We start from the raw sequence: 21,909 nt of genomic DNA on the forward strand, positions 1-21,909 counted from the left end.
CAGGGGTATGATTCAAGCTGTAGTTGTTTGATTGCTCCACTTTTTATGTCTATCATTTTAATTGAGTCATTTTCATAATCTGCTACAAATAATTGGTTCTGGGGAGAGACAGTCATACCAGTAATCCAGCAATCATCTTCATCTTCATCTGAGGATGTTTTAACATTGATGTTTCGAGGGGTAGATATTTTCATTGGTACTGGAGCCTTATTTATTGGTTCAGCCGGTTGCTTCAGCTCCTTTTTTCTCAATGTCCCCAATGATTTTCTCATTCTGAAGGAGTTTTTTTGATTGCATGATTTGATTCAAAATTGTATTCATCAACATCATTAGTTGTTGGTAGTTGTTTTGTTATATTTTCATTGTGTAATATCAATTGCTGAGCTATTTTCATTTCAGTAAATAATTGGTCAGTTTTCTTGTTGGTGTTGAGATGTTTTAGAGTATCAGCTGATGCTTGGAGTGATTTGTTGATGTCATCACACATTGTTTCTGTTGTTTTTAACTTTCTTTGATTTTCATGTTCGATTTTTGTTGCAAGTCTCTTTAACTTCCTTTTCTAGTTCATCTAATCTTTTTGTTTATCTCTTTTTCTAAAGTTTTTCTATTTCTACTATAGCCATCTTTAAGAGAAATTGTTGATTGTCAACTCTTTGTTTTAAAAATCTTTTGTAATCTGGCAGCATTTGTCTGTTAATTTTGTTAATATCTTTAAGAGTTTCTTTGAACTCAGTGCTGTCTAAAATCTGTCCTGATAAATCAGGTATGTAGTCCACGTGGCAGGATGTTGGTGTGTGTTGAAGGGTTACACAAACACTACATATAAGTGTGTTATGGTCATGACAAAAAAACTTGATAATTTCATTTGTATGTTTAGGACAAGACTTTGTCAAATCAGCTGTCTTTCCACCAGAAGTAGGTTTTAATGACTTAGGGATGTTTTGTTTATCTGGCATGTGATCTTTGTCTAGAAGCTGATGATGGCGTAGTGGTTTTGGTCGTCTGTGAGTGTTAAAGCAAGTTTGACATAAATGTACCTCACAATCCACGCAGTAACCAAACGCAGGTAGTCTGATGTCATCTCTGTCACATTGTTCACAGAAAATGTCAAAATCTTCAGCACCACCTTGAGATAGTGTAGATGACAGTTTCTGAGATTCCTTTTTACCAGGCACAGCCATAATGTAACCTAGAATAGAAAGTTATTTATATTATGTATATTACTCATTAAGGAAATCAAAAATATTTATTTTAATTCTAATACTTAATTCCCATTAGTGCCTCTTTCCTATATTTTGTGACACCCTTGATTCAATCAGGAAAACAAAATTATCTTTAAGTTTTTAGTTTGTTTGAAGCATAATTTAAAGTTTTCAAGTGTTTTTTTATGATCATTGATAGAAAACTATTGTAGATTTGTATACTTTTGCAGAATTCTATAGAGCTTAGTCTTTGCTTGAACTGGAATTTTGTGATAACTGAAGATAATCTGTTAGGGTAGACCTTCAAGTTAAGCAGACACACCTTGACCTTTACTCATAAATGACATTGACCTATAAGGTTTAATTATTGAAATTTCTCTGTTTTTTGTTGTAACTCAATTAATGAATGGACTGACTTCATAGTAAGGCACAGCATTCTTTATGATAAGACCTTCATGTATCTTTAACTTGAATTGACCATGACCTATTATGACCTTGACCTTAATGGTTAAATTATTGAATTTTAACTAATTTATGCTATATTCTAACAAGACCCGCAATTTTCCCTATTGAACATAGAAGAACCGAAAGTGTGTGTTATTATGTTATAAAATCACTGTTTGACGTTCTATATTTAGACGTGTGACGTAATCATTATACACGTGACGTAACCATTAAAAATGTGACGCGCTGAAATAAGAACGGAAACAAATCAGGCGCAATTGAGCTTAATATCAGCTTTCTCAGCAATTATTTATTGATGTCATGTTGGAATTGAAATAATAAATCTAAATCGATGATTTTCTCGCTTGATAAAATCACTGTCGTTCGGATGCGCATCATTATATCACTCGGGCTACGCCCTCGTGATATAATTCCTCACATCCGAACTCCAAACAGTGATGTTATTGTGCAATAAAATCACAGTTTGGGATATATTATTTCTTAAATTGACTGAAACTTCGTTATTATTAAATTGATTATCTTTATACTTGGACAAAACATCCTTTTGGTTAAAACCTTTCTAAAAGTTGAACTAACCTTGAATTTGAGTCTTAAAGCATCACTCCTCCAGATTCATGCTGATTTTCATGAAAAATTTGAAAATTAATTTTTAAGAGTAATATTGTGGAAGCATTCTGCACATTATCAATGGCACTTACAAAGCACAATTATGACCAAAAAGAGGTCAAATTATGCAAAAATAGCGCTTACTGCATTAGTAACACAGTACAAAATAAAGATATAAATACTAAAAAGGCAAAGCCATTAAATGCAAATAACATGTCAATAATACTTGAAGCTTTAATATTAAACTTTTTCTAAAATCGTGCATTTGTTGATTTTATTGAAATATTTTGGCTCATCTGGAGGCATGCAGCTTTAAATTATAGAAGTTTGGTTAACTTGTCATATTTATGCCCCCGCCATATAATGGCCAGGCATATAGTGTTACCCTGTTCCGTCATTCCGTCCTTCTGCATTCTGTCATTCCATCATCATCAGTTTACATTCATTATCTTAGTAACGGTTGCACTCATTCAACTCAAATTTGATATATGGATATGTCATGAGAAAATACAGGTCAATTTCGAATTTGGTCACGGTTCGATGATTTTTGGCATAGTAATGCCCCTTTTACTTTGAAAATTATATGAAATTTTCAGTTTCCGTTCACTATCTCCCCAACGGAAAAACACATTCAACTGAAACTTGTAATATAAATATGTCATGAGAAAATTTAGATCAAGTTCAAATTTGGCCATGACTTGATGAGTTATGCCCCTTTAACTTTGGAAAATTTGGAAAAAGGAAATTTCAGTTCCCATTCATTATCTCCCCAACAGTTGTACATATTCAACTCAAATTAAAGATATGGATATGTCATAAGAATGCATTGATCAATTTCGAATTTGATCATGGTTTGATTATAGCTGACAGAGTTATCCCTTTTGAACTTTGAAAAAAAATCAGAAATTTGAAGTTTCCATTCATTATCTCCCCAATGGTTGTACACATTCAACTCAAATTTAACATATAGATACATCTTAGGAATAAGCAGTTTAAGTTTGAATTTGGTCGTGGTTCAATGATTTTGGATAATCTTATCTTTCCTGAATGTTGGAAAATTTTTGAATTTTCAGTTTCAGCACTCATACTTTTGTGGAAATGTATGTAATCATTATTTTGGCTACAAATATGCAATATGCAATTTACAAAAGGTTAAGACTGAATAATTTCAGTGCCTTCAGCATTGTATAAAAATGGTTTGTGTTAGCATTGAAAAGTTTTAAGGGCTTTGAACTTAAAATGAAAAAATTAATTTGTGCAAACAAATTTGAACTAAATATTATAACATCTGAAATTTTGGCTGCATGAGGGGGCATCCGTGGCATGATGACACATTTCTAGTTTTTATTTATGTTTGGATATGATTTATACTTTGTACAAAGAAGACAAGCAACCAAACAAACATGTTTTGTAATTTAGACGTGACCTTGATCTTTAATTGACCTTAAATGTCAAGGTCAAATTAATGAAAGTAATAAAGTCGTCGAGGTAAGGTACAGTAATTGGTCTATGTCTGGCATTGTCAGGAGTTTTTAGCTCACCTGTCACAAAGTGACAGGGTGAGCTTTTGTGATCGCTTTTCGTCCGGCGTCCGGCCGTCTGTCCGTCCGTCCGTCCGTCGTCCGTAAACTTTTACTTTAAATGACATCTCCTCATAAACTACTAGGCCAATTTCATCCAAACTTCACATGAATGTTCCTTTGGTGGTGACCTTTAAAAATTGTTCAAAGAATTTAATTCCATGCAGAACTCTGGTTGCCATGGCAAAAAACTTAAAATATCTTCTTTTAAAAAACCCAAAGAGCTAGAGCTTAGATATTTGGCATGAAACATCATCTAGTCATTGTCTACCAAGTTTGTTCAAATAAAAGCCCTGGGGTCAAAATTGGCCCCGCCCCAGGGGGTCATTGATTTTCCCTATATGCATATAGTAAAACCTTAAAAAAATCTCTCTTTTAAAGAACCCAAAGAGCTAGAGCTAAGATATTTAGCATGAAACATCCTCTAATGGGTGTTCTACAAGTTTGTTCAAATAAAAGCCCTGGGGTCAAAATTGGGCCCTGCCCCCAGGGGGTCATTGATTTACCCTATAGGCATATAGTAAAACCTTAAAAAATCTTCTTTTAAAAAACCCAAAGAGGTAGAGCTTAGATATTTGGCATGAAACATCTTCTAGTCAGTGTCTACCAAGTTTGTTCAAAATAAAAGCCCTGGGGTCAAAATTGGCCCCGCCCCAGGGGTCATTGATTTTCCCTATATGCATATAGTAAAACCTTAAAAAATCTTCTTTTAAAGAACCCAAAGAGCTAGAGCTAAGATATTTAGCATGAAACATCCTCTAATGGGTGTCTACCAAGTTTTGTTTAAAATAAAAGCCCTGGGGTCAAAATTGGCCCCGCCCCCAGGGGGTCATTGATTTTCCCTATATGCATATAGTAAAACCTTAAAAAATATTCTTTTAAAGAACCCAAACAGCTAGAGCTAAGATATTTAGCATGAAACATCCTCTAATGGGTGTCTACCAAGTTTGTTCAAATAAAAGCCCTGGGGTCAAAATTGGCCCCGCCCCAGGGGGTCATTGATTTACCCTATAGGCATATAGTAAAACCTTAAAAAATCTTCTTTTAAAAAACCGTAATAGCTAGAGCTTAGATATTTGGCATGAAACATCTTCTAGTCAGTGTCTACCAAGTTTGTTCAAATAAAAGCCCTGGGGTCAAAATTGGCCCCACCCAGGGGGTCATTAATTTTCCCAATATGCATATAGTAAAACCTTAAAAAATCTTTTTAAAAAACCCAAAGAGCTAGAGCTTAGCTATTAAGCATGTAACATCTTCTAGTCTGTGTCTACCAAGTTTGTTCAAATAAAAGCCCTGGGGTCAAAATTGGCCCTGCCCCAGGGGGTCATTGATTTTTCCTATATGCATATAGTAAAGCCTTCAAAATCTTCTCTTAAAGAACCCAAAGAGCTAGAGCTAAGATATTAAGCATGAAACCTCTTCTAGTGGGTGTCTAACAAGTTTGTTCAAATAAAAGCCCTGGGGTCAAAATTGGCCCCGCCCCAGGGGGTCATTGTTTTTTCTTTTATGTATATAGTTAAAACATAAAAAATCTTCTTTTAAAAAATCTTAAAAGCTAGAGCTAAGATATTTAGCATGAAACATCTTCTAATGGGTGTCTACCATTTTTGTTAAATTAAGGGCCCTGGGGTTAAAAAATTGGCCCGGCCCCGGGATCATTGATTTTCCTTTTATGTATATAGTAAAAACTGAAAAAAATGTTCTGTTAAAAAGCCCAAAGAGATAGAGTTTAGATATTAAGCATGAATTATCTTCTAGTGAGTGTTTACCAAGTTTGTTCAAATAAAAGCCCTGGGGACAAAATTGGCCCGCACAGAGGGTGTGGGTCATTGTTTTTCACTATATGTGTTTAGTAAAAACTTAAAGATTTTCTTAGAGCTAGAGCTTAGATATTTATCATGAAACATCTTCAAATGGGGATCTACCAAGTTTGTTCAAATAAAAGCCCCTGGGTTTAAATTAGCCCCGCCCCGGGGGCCTATATACAGGTGAGCGATTTCAGGGCCATCATGGCCCTCTTGTTTAGCATTCTGTTAGACACAGTTTTGGCTATAATCATAATCAACCTTTATCAGAATATTATTTTTAGCGAAATACAGGTCAAGTTCGAATATTGGTCATCTCCAGTCAAAATGTAGATCACAGGAGCTAAAAATAATAAATGTCTTGTTTATGCTCTAGTGGTACTGTTTTGATCCAAATATCCTGAAAATTGGTCAGACAGGTTGGTCTGATAATTTCTAGGTCTAGCTTGAATATGGATGACCTGTGGTCAAAAGGTTGGTCACAGACCAAATATGGAAAAGCCTTGTTAACACTCAAGATGCTGCTATTTTGATCCAGATGTCCTTGGTCAGTAAGGTTGTTTTTATCATTTCTATCTCAAGTTGGAATATATAAGTAATCGAAGGTCCAAAACTAGGTCACACAACCCAGAAATGTAAAAACCTTGATAATACACTAAAGGCTATTGTTTTGAACCAAATATCCTAGAAATTGGTCTCTGAAGTTCTTTTGGTGATTTATAGGCCAAGTAAGAATATGGATCACCTGGGGCCAAAAACTAGGTCACACAGCTTAAGTATTGGAAAACCTTGTAAACACTCCAGGGGATATTGTTTGAGTCCAAATATCCTTGAAATTGGTCAGAAAGGTTGTTATGATAATTTCTACTTCTAGGTCAAGTTATAATATGGGTCACTTGTAATCAGAAACTAGGTCACACAGACAATATCTGGAAAAAACCTTGTTTACACTTTAGACACTACTGTTTTGATTCAAATATTCTGGAAATTGGTCAGACAGGTTATATTGGTGATAATCCTAGGTCAATCTCAAATATTGGTCGACTGGAGTCGAAAACTATCGCCACATAACCCAAATATGGAAACACCTTGTAAACACTGTAGAGGCTTTTGTTTTATCCGAATATTCTGTAAATTGTTCAGAAAGGTTGTTTAAATAATTTCTAGGTCAAGTTTGAATATGAGTCATCTGGGGTTAAAAACTAGGTCACACAGGTCAGCCCAAATAATATGGAATTGAGCCTTCATAATCAGGTTTGCAATATAAGGGCCGGGCCGAGTGTAGTACAAAAGCAGCCCCCCGGACGAAAGCCCCCCCCCCATCTAAAAATGAAAAGGTGGACAAAAGCCCCCCCCCCATGAAATTTACACATAGGACAAAAGCCCCCCCCCCCCTCAAAAATACAGGTAGGACAAAAGCCCCCCCCCCATCTTTTTTTCAAACGCACAGGTGCTCAAATTCATCAAATTTCACACAAACTTTTAAATAAAAATGAAAGGAATTTTTTTAATGTTTATTCATAATGTATAAATTGAAGTGATAACAAAGTATAATGATAACAGGTGAAATAATGCATGCATGAGATACTGAATTCATAGCTTTTTATATACACAACAAGGGTTAGAAGAGTTAGTCATGTTTTATCATTTTGTAAAGGGATCAAATAAATATCCTTAGCACTATGTCATCTACATGTGATGTCCAATAATATCTTTTAAACACATAAAAACACAACTTTAATACATTATATGTAAATTTGATTGACCATGGGGGGGCTTTTGTCCTACCTTTACTTTTTATGGGGGGGGGGCTTTTGTCCTATGTGTAAATTTCATGGGGGGGGACTTTTGTCCACCTTGTCATTTTTAGATTGGGGGGGTTTGTCCGGGGGGGGGGGGGGCTTTTGTCCGTATCCCGGGCCATCATGTCCCACTTGTTGTAGACATATATGTCTTCTTGTTTCAAACTATAATGCTCACGGCTTAGATTTTTTGGTATGTAGCATTGTTTTATGGTTCCAAACTTAAAAAACATCAATCATGGCCCTAGGGTCAAAAATGATCCACCGTAGTTTACATATGCTTTTACAGAGAAACACAGTCATGTAAGTCTTCTTTTATGAAACTGAAATGCCAAAAAGTTTGATATTTGGCATAGTGGGCCTCTACAAAAGTTATGTAATTCATGGCCCTCGGGTCAAAATTGGTCCTGCTCGAAGGGTCACTTATTTTAAATAGATTTGTACAGTAAAATTATTAAAAAAACTTCTCCTCAAAAACTACAATCTACAATACCTAGAGCTTAGATATTTGTCAGGTAGCATCACCTTGTGGTTCTCTATAAATCATGACACAGGGGTGAAAATTGGCCCCTCCCCAGGAGTCAATACAATGTACATTTAAGTCTTCTTTTGTGAATCTTCAATATGATTACCAGAAGCTTAGATATTTGGCATGTAGCATGGCTCAATGGAGCTCTACATCAGTTGTATAAGTCCTACCACTGGAGTAAAATATGGCCCAGCAATAAGGTGAACTTAGTTTACACAGATTTGTATAGCAATAATGTCCTAAAAATCTTCTTCCCTCAAATAACAATGCCCAAAGCTCAGATATTTGGTATGTAGATTTACACAAATCATGCCTATTTTGGTCAAAATTAGCACAAAATCGGCCTCAAGTTACATAATTTATATAGACTTGTATAGGAAAATACATTTAAGTATTTTAGCTCACCGGAGGACAATGTCTTCAAAGTGAGCTACTGTGATGGCCCATTGTCCGTCATCAAGCGTCCATCCGTCCGTGCGTCAACAATATATTTAAACAATTTTTCCTCCTAAACCACTTGGCCACAATTGTGGAAACTGTGCAGGGATGTTCCTTAAATCACTACCAAAGTTGTATAAATAATTATATTCCATAAAGAACTCTTGTTGTCATGGCAACTGAAGGATATTTTTTTCAAAAAAAATTAAAAAATGTTCTTGTAAAAAAAACAAAATAGCTAGAGCTAAGATATTTGGCATGAAACATCTTCTTATGTATGTCTACCACGTTTGTTCAAATTAAACCCCTAGGGTCAAAATTGACCCCACACCAGGGGGTCATTGATTTTCCTTATATGTATGTAGTAAAAACTTCAAAAACTTCTTTTGACAATCCAAAAGCAGTATTGGTTAGATATTTGGCATGAAACATTTTCTTGTTAATGCCTACCAAAATTGTTCAAATAAAAGCCCTAGGGTCAAAATTTGTCCGGCCCCAGGGGTTGTTGAATCTTCCTTATATGTATATAGTAAAAGCTTACAAAATCTTAGTGTGAAAATCCAAAAGAGGTACATCTTAGATATTTGGCATGAAACATCTTCTAGTAAATGTCTACCAAGTTTGTTCAAATAAAAGCCCTAGGGTCAAAATTGGCCCTGCCCCAGAGGTGTCATTGATTTTCTTTATGTATACATGTATGTATATACAGTGTAACTTCTGAAAACCGAACACCTGTGGGACTTGCCAAAAAGTTCGGAATTTGGAAGTTTCCGGAATTCAGAAGTTCGGAAGTATCTGAACAAGTAGAAACATTAGGTTAACATTGAACATCAATTGTTTAAGAAAAGATGAAAAATATAGGAAGCTTATCAAATTCATAAAATGGCAAAACTATAGGACTTTTAAAAAGTTATAACTACATTGTGGTGTACGGACATAATCCCCTTCGGACAAAATCCCCTTCATGTATTTTTATGCCACCGCAGCATCTGCGATGCGGTGGCATATAGCGATTCACCTGTGTGTGTGTTTGTTTGTGTGTGTGTTTGTGTGTGTGTGTTATATAGATTATATAGTGAACTTAAAAAATCTTCTTGTGAAAAACCACTAGTCCAATTTCAACCAAACTTGGCAGGATTGATCCTTGGGTGAAGGGCTTCCAAAGTTGTTCAAAGAATTACATTCCATGCAGAAATCTGGTTGCCATGGCAACCATATGAAATTATAAGAATAAATTAAAAAAATCTTCTTGTAAAGACCCAAAAGGCCTAGAGCTTAGATATTTTGCATAACGCATTGTCTGGTAGACCTCTACCAAGACTGTTCAAATTATAGCCCTGGGGGTCAAAATCGGCCCCGCCCTGGGGGTCATTGATTTTCACTATATGTACATGTAGTAAAAACCTAAAATACCTTCTTGTAAAGACCCAAAAGGCCTAGAGCTTAGATATTTTGCATAAGGCATTGTCTGGTAGACCCTTACCAAGATTGTTCAAATTATAGCCCTGGGGGTCAAAATCGGCCCCACCCCGGGGGTCATTGATTTTCACTATATGTTCACATAGTAAAAACTTAAAATACCTTCTTGTAAAGACCCAAAAGGCCAAGAGCTTAGATATTTTGCATAAGGCATTGTCTGGTAGACCTCTACCAAGATTGTTCAAATTATAGCCCTGGGGTCAAAATCGGCCCGCCCCGGGGTTCATTGGTTTTCCTTAAATGTATATAGTAAAAACTTATAGTAAAAACTTTAAAAAAATTTCTTCAAGCAATTGACAAATGCTGGAGGTTAGATGTTTTGCATGAAACATTGTGAAGTGAACTTCTAGAAAGATTGTTCAAATTATAGCCCTGGGATCAAAATTGCCCCCGTCCTGGGGGTCATTGATTTTCAATATATACATATAGTAAAAAGTCAAAAATCTTATTGTCTGAAGGTACAAGGCTAAGAGCTTTGATATTTGTTAAATAATATCATCTATAGGTACTCTACCAAAGTTGTTCAAATTTTGCCTCTAGTGTCAAAATTAGCCCCGCCCCGGGGGCAATAGGTTTTCCTTATATGTATATAGTAAAAACTTACAAAATCATCTTCTCTAAATTTACAAAGGCTAAAGTTAAGATATTTTGCAAGAAACATTATGTAGTGAACCTCTAGTAAGATTGTACAAATTATAGCCCTGGGGTCAAAATTGGCCCCACCCCCAGGGGTCATTGATTTTCACTATGTACATGTAGTAAAAAATTAAAAAATCTTCTTGTCTGAAGGTACAAGGCTTAGAGCTTTGATATTTGGTATATAATATCATCTATGAGTCCTCTACTAAAGTTGTTTTAATTATGCCCCTAGTGTTAAAATTACACTCCCCCAGAAGCGATAGTTTTCCTTATAGATAAAGTAAAAACTTGAAAATCTTCTTCTCTGAATTGAAAAATCTTCTTCTCTGAATTGACAAAGACTAGAGGTTAAATATATGGCATGAGACTTTGCAAAGTGAACCTTTACCAAGATTGTTCAAATTATTGCCCGGGGGTCATTGATGTTCATTATGTACATATAGTAAAAGATAAAAAATATTTTTGTCTGAAGGTACAAGGCATAGAGCTTATAATGCGGTGGCATAGCATTTTTCTCAAATGCAATCTTGTTGTATATGCAGACATAATCCCCTTCATGGGTGGACACATTCCCCTTCATGTGTGAAATTTTGAAGTGGACAAAAGCCCCTTCATAAAATTGCTACCTAGGACAAAATCTCCCTCAGAGGAATTTTCGTTTTATAAAGTAGGTATGAGAGCGACATACTGCATTATGCTGTGTACATGTAGTAAATATCTTAATGTATAAATAAGTAGAAAATATTTCAGCAGAAATGCACATTCAATTAGCAACATTTAAATGACATTAAAATTGCTTTGTTAAAGCATTCATATAAACAATCAATCAAGTAGTGCAGTGATCTTGGTTTGATTAAAATATCATTCTTTCATCAATAGAAATTGTAACAATGGATAGTATATATCATTAGAATTATCAACTTATACAATCAATGAAACAATTATTGGCTAATAAAAATGTTTTTCATACTAATCAATTTAAAACAATTCAAGAAATTGCCTAATCAAATATGTGTTATGCAGTTGATAATTTACCATAATTTTAATGAAAACTTCTAAACTAAATAAAGGTTAACTATTGATACATAATTATAAATAAAAAACAAAAGTTCATTATTCATCAATTTTTAGGGAGTATAGTAATACGTTATTCATCAATTTTTATGGAGCATAATAATACATTAGAAACCTATGAAACAAGGGGATTTTGTCCGGGTAGTGAAGGGGATTTTGTCCAGCCTATACATTGTATATTCAATTTCATTTTCATCTATAACTGATTCAAAAGCATAATTTCATGTTGTACCATCTCTTAATAAACTATATTTTTTGTTTTTAATCACATTTGAATATACATGTACTTCTCATTTTTCATTTTTCACACTTTAATCAAGCTTGACAAGTTGTGATTGTAAAAGGTGTCAAGATAAATGGTTTGCTGCTAATTGGAACATACTGACATTTTGAAGGTTTTACAATTTCAATTATAATATTCCTTCACGCCTTTTTCAATGTCCGGATTTTGGAAGTAAATTTGAATGAATATAACTTAAATTTTATCGGACAATTGTTCGGAATTCAGAATTTAGAAGTTCAGAGGTATTTATTACATAGAAAACAGGAGGAGAAATTTCGGGATTCTGAAAAATGTTTGGATTTCAGAAGTTTCCGGATTTTAGAAGTTCCAGAATTCAGAAGTTACACTGTCACTGTAGTTAAAACTTAAAAAAATCTTCGTGTGAAAATCAAAAGGAGCTATAGCTTTGATATTTGGCATAAAACATTTTCTAGTGGATGTCCACCATGTGTGATTAAATGAAAGCCATTGAGTCAAAATTGGCCCGGCCCCAGGAATCATTGATTTTTCTTATTTGTATAATTTTTTAGCTCGACTTTTCGAAGAATATGAGAGCTATTGTAGTCGCCCCGGCGTCAGCGTCCGCGTCGGCGTCTGCGTTGGTTAAAGTGTTTTGTAAAGTCAAATATCTCAATTATTGCTTGAGATATTCAATTGAAACTTACAATACTAATTTATAGTAACAAGGTACATCAGATTGACAAGTTAGATAACTCTGCCTATAATATTGACAGAATTATGCCCCTTTTTAACTTAGAAATTTTTTTTGTTAAAGTTTTTTTGTAAAGTCAAATATCTCAATTATTGCTTGAGATATTCAATTGAAACTTACAACACTTATTTATAGTAACAATGTACATCAGATTGACAAGTTGGATAACTCTGCCTACAATATTGACAGAATTATGCCCCTTTTTAACTTAGAAATTTTGGTTAAAGTTTTTTGAAACCTCAAATATCTCAAGCAATAATTGAGATATTCAATTAAAACTTACAATGCTTTTTTATAGTAACAATGTACATCAGTTTGCAAAATTGCATAACTATGCCTGCAATATTTGCAGAATTATTTGCCCCTGTGAAACTTAGAAATTTTGGTTAAAGGTTAAAGGTATTCAAAGATATTTACTTGAAACTTTACACATGTACTTAGGGTCATAATTGGAGAGTCATAATTGTATGTCACTGACCAAGTTCCATAACTCTACTCGCATTTAGGTTGATTCATCTCCCCTTTTCTACTTAGTCTATAGGTTAATGTTTACATGCAAGTTTTACATATATCTCAATAAGTATTAAAGATATTTATTTTAAACTTCACTTATGCATTTAGAATTTAATTGTAGGTCACTGACCTAGATCCATAATTCTATCTTGCAGTTAGGCTGATTTTTCTCCCCTTTTTCAACTTAGAAATTAATGGTAAAGTTTTGCTTGTAAGCTGTTATCTCCATAACTACTGAAGAGTTTGTGTCTTTTTGGGACAATTTTATGCATTCATAATAATAAAGCCGTGATTTACTTGATAAAACATCTTAAGAACAAGCCTTTGTACCTTTTCGGTCAATTTTATGTATTCATAGGTAACTAGCATTATTATACTCAATAAAACACCCTTGTGACAAATTTTTGAATAGTCGAGCCAATACTGTCCTCCAACAGTTCTTGTTATAATGAAAATTTAAAAAATATTTTTATGAAAACCCAAAAGATTTAGAGCTCTGATATTTAGCATCAAACATGTTCTAGTGTATGTCTACTACATTTGTTGAAATAAACCCCTTAGGGTCAAAATTGGCCTGCCTCAAAGGAATCGAGGTTGACAGTTCAATTCCCAGCCAGGTCAATTTTGTTTGTTTTCCTTCTCTTTTGCTGTCATCTTTTTATTAGCTCACCTGTCACAAAGTGACAGGGTGAGCTTTTGTGATCGCTTTTTGTCCGGCGTCCGTCCGGCGTCCGTACGTAAACTTTTGCTTTAAATGACATCTCCTCATAAACCACTGAGTCAATTTCATCCAAACTTCACAGGAATGTTCCTTTGGTGGTCACCTTTAAAAATTGTTCAAAGAATTTAATTCCCTGCAGAACTCTGGTTGCCATGGCAACCGAAAGACACCGAAACAACCCTAAGAGCTAGAGCTTAGATATTTGGCATGAAACATCTTCTAGTGACTGTCTACCAAGTTTGTTCAAATAAAAGCCCTGGGGTCAAAATTGGCCCCACCCCAGGGGGTCATTGATTTTCCCTATATGCATATAGTAAAAACTTAAAAAATCTTCTTTTAAAGAACCCAAAGAGCTAGAGCTAAGATATTTGGCATGAAACATCTTTTAGTGAGTGTCTACCAAGTTTGTTCAAATAAAAGCCCTTTTGGTCAAAATTAGCCCCGCCCCGGGGGGTCATTGATTTTCCCTATATGCATATAGTAAAAACTTAAAAAATCTTCTTTTAAAGAACCCAAAGAGATAGAGCTTAGATATTAAGCATGAAACATCTTCTAGTGAATGTCTACCAAGTTTGTTCAAATAAAAGCCCTGGGGTCAAAATTGGCCCCGCCCCAGGGGGTCATTGATTTTCTCTATATGCATATAGTAAAAACTTAAAAAATCTTCTTTTAAAGAACCCAAAGACCTAGAGCTAAGATATTAAGCATGAAACATCTTCTAGTGAGTGTCTACCAAGTTTGTTCAAATTAAAGCCCTGGGGTCAAAATTAGCCCCGCCCCGGGGGGTCATTGATTTTCCCTATATGCATATAGTAAAAACTTAAATAATCTTCTTTTAAAGAACCATAAGAGCTAGAGCTTAGATATTTGGCATGAAACATCTTCTAGTGAATGTCTACCAAGTTTGTTCAAATAAAAGCCCTTGGGTCAAAATTGACCCCGCCCCAGGGGGTCATAGATTTTCCCTATATGCATATAGTAAAAACTTAAAAAATCTTCTTTTAAAGAACCCAAAGAGCTAGAGCTAAGATATTTAGCATGAAACATCTTCTAATGAGTGTCTACCAAGTTTGTTCAAATAAAAGCCCGGGGGTCAAAATTGGCCCCGCCCCAGGGGGTCATTGATTTTCCCTATATGCATATAGTAAAAACTTAAAAAATCTTCTTTTAAAGAACTCAATAAGCTAGAGCTAAGATATTTAGCATGAAACATGTTCTAATGGGTGTCTACCAAGTATGTTCAAATAAAAGCCCTGGGGTCAAAACTGGCCCCTCCTGGGGGGGGGGGGGGTCATTGATTTTCCTTATATGTGTATAGCAAAAACTTAAAAATCTTCATTGTTTTTAACTATATGTGTATAGTAAAAACTTTAAAAATCTTCTTTTCATGTCTACCAAGTCTGTTCAAATAAACAAATAAAAGCCCTTGGGTAAAAATTGGCCCGGGGGTGGGGGGGCATATATACAGGTGAGGGACCTCAGGGCCATCATGGCCCTCTTGTTAGCTCACCTCTCACTAAGTGACAGGCTAAACTGTTTAATAAAATGGCTGCCAGAGCTAAAATTAGCAAACAACATCTATACCACTGGTTTAATTTTGAAATAATTTTACACAAAAATTTCCTTGTTAACAGTGTGCATAAATGTTCAGATTAAGCTGTCCCTTGTTTTCAAATTGTGCTTCTGTGTTGAAAACGGGCTCCACTTTGACCTGTTTCTCAGGTGAGTGATCCAGGGCCCTCTTGTTTCATAAAACTTCAATGCCAAGAGCTAAGATATTTGTCATTAAGCATTTAATAGCAGACATCTACAAATATCTGAAGAATAATGCAGCTTGGGTAAAATATATTCAAGGCAGACATTCCTGACTGACATGGAAAATAAAAATTGTGACCTTTCCTAGCAATATATCTCAGGTGAGCAATACAGGACCACGATAACCTTTTTGTTATAGTTTAGTGTTCAGGTAATTCCTTTTTAAAGAATAGGTAGATCATGTTGTCACATTACACCAATCAAAATAAGATATAAACCATTTTAAATTAGTTTGAGTTGTGGGTGGGGTATGGAAAATTTCTTTCAAGGTTATTTAAAATGTAGGGTAAATTTAAATCAATTTAAAGTAATATAAATACTTGATAAATTTCATTTATTTTTTAAACGTAGATATTAAGTAAATTGACTCACCAGGTATTTATACAGCTGGCTAGAATATTGAAAATATTGTCTTTAGTTTCTTATCCAACAAGTCACTTCCCGTCTATGCACTGCAGTGTATACTACATGTATAAACTTGTAGAGATAAATTTGTTAAATATTTAAACCAGGTTACAACAGATGATTTTACCCTAAACAGATAACCAATAAACAGTACTACACTTAATGTGTTAGTTTGAGGTTTAACCACAGGTGACTTTCGGTTTACCTTCTGTCTGTCTATCCGTCTGTTTTCTGTCCGTCCACAAAACTGAATCCCATGATGATGCAAAAAGTACTGAAAATATTTTATGAAACTTAATAAATGTGTAGGTGGCTGTCTGTGGATTGTGCATGTCTTTTTCTTTTCTTCCTATGTTGAAAAATTTGGTTGCTAAGGCAACAAATACACATGTTTAAGATATGGCAAATGTAACAATATTGGTGTACTGGAAATATTTTTATGAAACTTGAAATATGGTAGATGGCAGTATTTTTAACTTTCTTATTTCTTTATTGATTTACTTCAAGTTTAAAAGATACATTCATTATCAACACCTGCATATACTATAAATGATATAATTGAAAAGTGTTATATTTTCACTTTTCTTATTTGTGACAAGTGTTGGTATCAACTTTAAACTTAAGATAATCGTTTTGGGACAGTAGTCTATTTCCATTGACAGTTTTTCTTTTTTATATTCATGTTTTATAGAAAAATTTGATTATTTAAAGAAAGGAATAAAACAATACAGTGCTTGTAGAGAATACAAATTTGAAAATATTAAACATATCTTTTGAGACATGTCTTTTTAGACAAAATCCCAATGATATAACAGGTTTCAAATATTTTTTTGTAGGTTTTGGTTTGGTTTGTTTCACAAAACTATTTCATTTCATGTCAGTTATCATAGATTTCAATCAAAAAGGAAGTATCATGCACAATGTTTTTGTGTAGTATTAATGGTACAATTTTAAATAACATTTAAAAAGATCATTTATCTTGATTTAGTTGTTTGTTTGGTACCCGTCTCGGGTCACAGTCATGTTTATTCATATGACATATTTATGTTTTCATTTTGGTTTTGTGTGTGCAGGGGGGGGGGGGGGCTTACTTCTCACCAACACTGGAAAGGTGACACGGGGTTTTCGACCTTTACTGGTTTACACTTTCAAAGTTGGAATATTCTTATTTGACGAAAATGTAGGGCAACGCTTTAAAAGTGTTTTGTTCCTCCTAAACAGACCTTGTCAAATGCTTCATTAAGGTATGCATGTCAAGAGAAGTGACAAAACTGTTCAACACTGTAATCCTTAAAATATATGTGAATAGTTCTAATATACCACCAACCTTGCATTTTTGAGTTATTGCCCTTGATATCAATTAAATTTCGTTGTGTGGAGTGGATGATCGTCTTTTTGCAACTTTTTTCGACAGTGAATTTTACAGTATGTAATTTTGATAATTTGATATATGAAAAGCATTTCAGTGGGAGGTACCTAGTTTATGTAGATAAAGAATATGTGTTAACTTTTTTCTTTTTTATGCCCCCACAAAGTGGGGAGCATATAGCATTACACTTGTCCGTCTATCTGTTCACCCGTCCGTCCCGAAATCTTGTGAACGCAACTCCTCTGAAACCTGATGGCAGATTTTGCTTAAACTTCCAGGGATGAACAACCTTAATGTGTAGATGGTGTTAAAGGAAGGAATTTTTGCTGCGACCAAATTTAACAGAATTATGGCCCTTTGTTGATTTTTTCACTATATACTATGTAGAAATTTTGTGAAGGAAACTCCTCTTAAAACCGGATGGCAGATTTCGCTTAAACTTCCAGGTATGAACAATCTTAATGTGTAGATGGTTGTAAAGGAAGGAATTTTTGCTGCGACCAAAATTAAACAGAATTATGGCCCTTTGTTGATTTTTTCACTAAATACTATGTAGAAATTTTATAAACGCAACTCCTCTGAAACCGAATGGCAGATTTTGCTTAAACTTCCAGGGATGAACAACCTTAATGTGTAGATGGCAGTTAAGGAAGGAATTTTCTCTGCGACCAAATTGAACAGAATTATGGCCCTTTGTTGATTTTTTCACTATATACCATATACAAACTGTATATGTTGGACACAGTTCTAGTTTAACTTGCAATGCTTACTGTTGTGGTGGAGACTCTTCAAACAATGATGTTTTATTGCTGTAAATTATCTTGGGAATTACTAAATAGATAATGAGTTTTATAAGAAAAAGTACTGAAATGTATTTGTATTTTTTGTTTTTGTTCATTCATAGAAACAGAAATCAGACTGTTGTTCAAGTTCTTGTAATTGGCCAAACATTTGTTTTTCTGTAAAAGTCAATTTTATTAAAATGCTATCCAACAATATATATATATATTATTTTTCACCATTACCGGTTAATATCCTTGAGGCAGGTCTGAACTCAAGGGCAGATAAGTCTGCCAAGAACTTTTTATGGCTTAATGGCTGCACATGTTATACATGTAGTATGGTGAATGGCGGGTGGGTGGCAGGCAGGCAGGTGGGCGGGAAAAAAACTTTCTTAACAGTCTCCTCAGCAACTACATATCACAGCCTCTTAATATTTGGTATACAGCATTAACACATGGTCCCATACTGTGGTATTCAATTTCAGGTCTGTCGTTCATATCAACATTATTGGTTAATGGTAGGAAATTTTCATAACAGTTTTCTCAGCACCTTCATATCACAGCCTCTTGATATTTGGTATACAACATTAACACATATTCCAATACAGTAGGTTTCGATTTAAGGTTTGCCCTTTATCCACTTCCTGTTTACCGACTTCAACATTAATGGTCAGTGGTACGACATTTTCATAACAATTTTTTCAGCAACTACATATCATAGCCTCTTGATATATGGTATACAGCATTAAAAGATGGTCAAATACTGTGGTATTCAATTTCAGGTCTGTCACAGATCTACTTCCTGTTTACCGACTGAGTTAAATTTTCGACATTGATGGTGAATGGTATAACATTTTCAAAACATCACAGACTCGTGATATGTGGCATACAAATGCAACCTATCCATTTCTGTCTTTGACTCATTTTTGCAGATTTATGCCCCTTTTTTAGCTCACCTGTCACAAAGTGACAGGGTGAGCTTTTGTGATCGCTTTTTGTCCGGCGCCCATCCGTCGTCCGTAAACTTTTACTTTAAATGACATCTCCTCATAAACCACCAAGTCAATTTCATCCAAACTTCACAGAAATGTTCCTTTGGTGGTCACCTTTGAAAATTGTTCAAAGAATTTAAATCCATGCAGAACTCTGGTTGCCATGGCAACGAAAAGAAAAAAACTTTAAATATCTTCTTCTAAAAAACCCAAAGAGCTAGAGCTTAGATATTTGGAATGAATCATCTTCTAGTGAGAGTCTACCAAGTTTGCTCAAATAAAAGCCCTGGGTCAAAATTGGCCCCGCCCCAGGGGGTCATTGATTTTCCCTATATGCATATAGTAAAAACTTAAAAAATCTTCTTTTAAAGAACCCAAAGAGCTAGAGCTAAGAAATTTAGCATGAAACATCTTCTAATTGGTGTCTACCAAGTGTTCAAATAAAAGCCCTGGGGTCAAAATTGGCCACGCCCAGGGGGTCATTAATTTTCCCTATATGCATATAGTAAAAACTTAACCGCCCCAGGGGTCATTGATTTACTTATATGTGTATAGCAAAAATTTAAAAATCTTCTTTGAAAAAACTCAAATAGCTAGAATTTAGATATTAAACACGAAGCATCTTCTAGTGAGTGTCTACAAAGTTTGTTCAAATAAAAGCCATGGGGTTAAAATTGGCCCCGCCCCAGGGGACATTGATTTTCCTAATATGTGTATAGTAAAAACTTAACAAATCTTCTTTTAAAGAACCCAAATAGCTAGAGTTTAGATATTAAGCATTAAAAATCTTCTAGTAAGTGTCTACAAAGTTTGTTCAAATAAAAGCCCTGGGGTCAAAATTGGCCCCACCCCGGGGGTCATTGATTTTCTTTATATGTGTATAGCAAAAACTTAAAAATCTTCTTAGAAAAATCCGAATAGCTAGTGTTCAGATATTAAGCATGAAACATTTTCTAGTAAGTGTCTACAAAGATTGTTTAAATAAAAGCCCTTGGGTCCAAAATGGCCCTACCCCAGGTGTGTCATTGTTTTTAACTATATGTGTAAAGAAAAAACTTGACCAGCTAGACCTTAGATGTTTACCATGAAACATCTTCTAATGGGTGTCTGCCAAGTTTGTTCAAAGTGAAAAGTGCTGTACTCAGAAAGCTTATATTTGTTGATTTGTGTGATTCTACATGTAATATGTTTCTGTTTTAGAACTTAGAAGGTGACGACCATAAATCAATAAGACCAGAGCTGCTGTATGTACGTGGGAGAATGTTTAAACAAAAATTAAACATTGATCAGGTAAAGGTTAGCTAATTAGTCCTTCTTTTTATAAATGTTTATAAGTAAATGAAGTGTTTTCTTTCATGATTTTAACTAAAAAAAATTGACTTTAAAGGGACTCCACTGAGGTTTTAAAGCCTAAAACATAGCATTTGAATTTCTTACATCAATGAGTGTCAAAATAGCCATTTTATTTATGAAAAGAAACACAAATGTCCGCCATTTTGTATTATTTATTGTTTTGACGTGACGTCACAATTGTGGCGTTCTATCCGGTTCGCGCGTTGTGTATTTATATGAAATGAAATTGGAAATAAAAAAAGAAGAAAAAAAATTTGAAATTTCGAAAGAGGCTTTATACATATTGTCGGAAAGCTTAATTTTCAGCAAGTCTCCTTGTTGGTGAGCAGGTCCAGTGAGGGAACCGAATAAGCCAGCAAGTCAAGAAAAACGGTCGGCTTTCTAGTGAAGAGTTGAGCCTTAGCAACGGTCCGCTTCCCAGTAAAGAAGCAAGTCTAAGAACGGTCCGCTTCCCCAGTAAAGAAGCAAGTCTAAGAACGGTCCGCTTCCCCAGTAAAGAAGCAAGTCTAAGAACGGTCCGCTTCCCAGAAAAGAAGCAAGTCCAAGAAGCGCAGCAAGTCCAAGAAGCGCAGCAAGTCCAAAGAGCGCAGCAAGTCTAAGAAGCGCAGCAAGTCTAAGAAGCGCAGCAAGTCCAAGGAGCGCAGCAAGTCTAAGAAGCGCAGCAACTCCAAGAAGCGCAGCAAGTCCAAGGAACGCAACAAGTCTAAGAAGCGCAGCAAGTCCAAAAAGCGCAGCAAGTCTAATAGTGCAGCAAGTCCAAGAAGCGCAGCAAGTCCAAGGAGCGCAGCAAGTCCAAGAAGCGCAAGCAAGAACTAATAGTGGAAGCAAGTCCAAGAAGTGCAGCAAGTCTAAGAAGCGCAGCAAGTCTAATAGAGTGCAGCAAGTCCAAGAATCGCAGCAAGTATTAACGTGCAGCAAGTCCAAAAAGCCGCAGCAAGTCTAAGAAGCGTAGCTAGTCCAATAGTGCAGCAAGTCCAATAGTGGCAGCAAGTCCAATAGTGCAGCAAGTCCAATGCTGCAGCAAGTCCAATAGTGCAGCAAGTCCAATACTGCAGCAAGTCCAATACTGCAGCAAGTCCAGGAGTACAGCGATTCTTAACTTACAATCACAAATACCGCTCAGAATATCGATAAAAATCTCATAAGTGAAACCAAAACTTGACAATTGGGGGCTCGTCCGGGATCACTTAAAAAGAGATTTTGATAAAATGAGCAATATGTATTACGACGAATGGTTAAGAATAGGAGAAAAGCTAGGGTTATCCGGCAGCGATTTATTATTGTTTCTTCAAGAGAAGGAAGAAGAATGCCTAGCCAGAGAGGAAAGGGCCCGAAGGCGTGAAGA

General features: G+C 35.1%; 1 protein-coding gene and 1 long non-coding RNA gene across 3 annotated transcripts in view; one reads left to right on the plus strand and one right to left on the minus strand.

Annotated features, from left to right (window-relative positions):
- Positions 1–593: 593 nt before the first annotated feature.
- On the minus strand, positions 594–1,181 carry LOC132753641 (E3 ubiquitin-protein ligase TRIM33-like). The gene has a single exon (XM_060744135.1). It carries the CDS (start codon positions 1,179–1,181, stop codon positions 594–596), a length of 588 nt encoding a protein of 195 aa, XP_060600118.1.
- Positions 1,182–8,185: 7,004 nt separating this feature from the next.
- Positions 8,186–21,909, plus strand: part of LOC132753642 (uncharacterized) — a 28,031-nt gene continuing 14,307 nt past the window's right edge. Inside the window, exons 1-2 of one of the 2 annotated variants that reach the window (XR_009628987.1) lie at positions 8,186–15,764; positions 20,412–20,507. This is a non-coding gene — a long non-coding RNA (uncharacterized LOC132753642). The remainder of the gene's footprint in view (positions 15,765–20,411; positions 20,508–21,909) is intronic. The other variant, XR_009628986.1, reaches the window with a different exon arrangement.

The sequence above is a fragment of the Ruditapes philippinarum genome, unplaced genomic scaffold, assembly GCF_026571515.1.
Source record: "Ruditapes philippinarum isolate M1 unplaced genomic scaffold, ASM2657151v2 ctg9176_1_1_1_1, whole genome shotgun sequence".
NCBI lineage: Eukaryota > Metazoa > Mollusca > Bivalvia > Venerida > Veneridae > Ruditapes > Ruditapes philippinarum.

Bases quoted from the DNA above. Each gene is read 5' to 3' on its own strand.
- LOC132753641 (XM_060744135.1), bottom strand. From the start codon at position 1,181: ATGGCTGTGCCTGGTAAAAAGGAATCTCAGAAACTGTCATCTACACTA.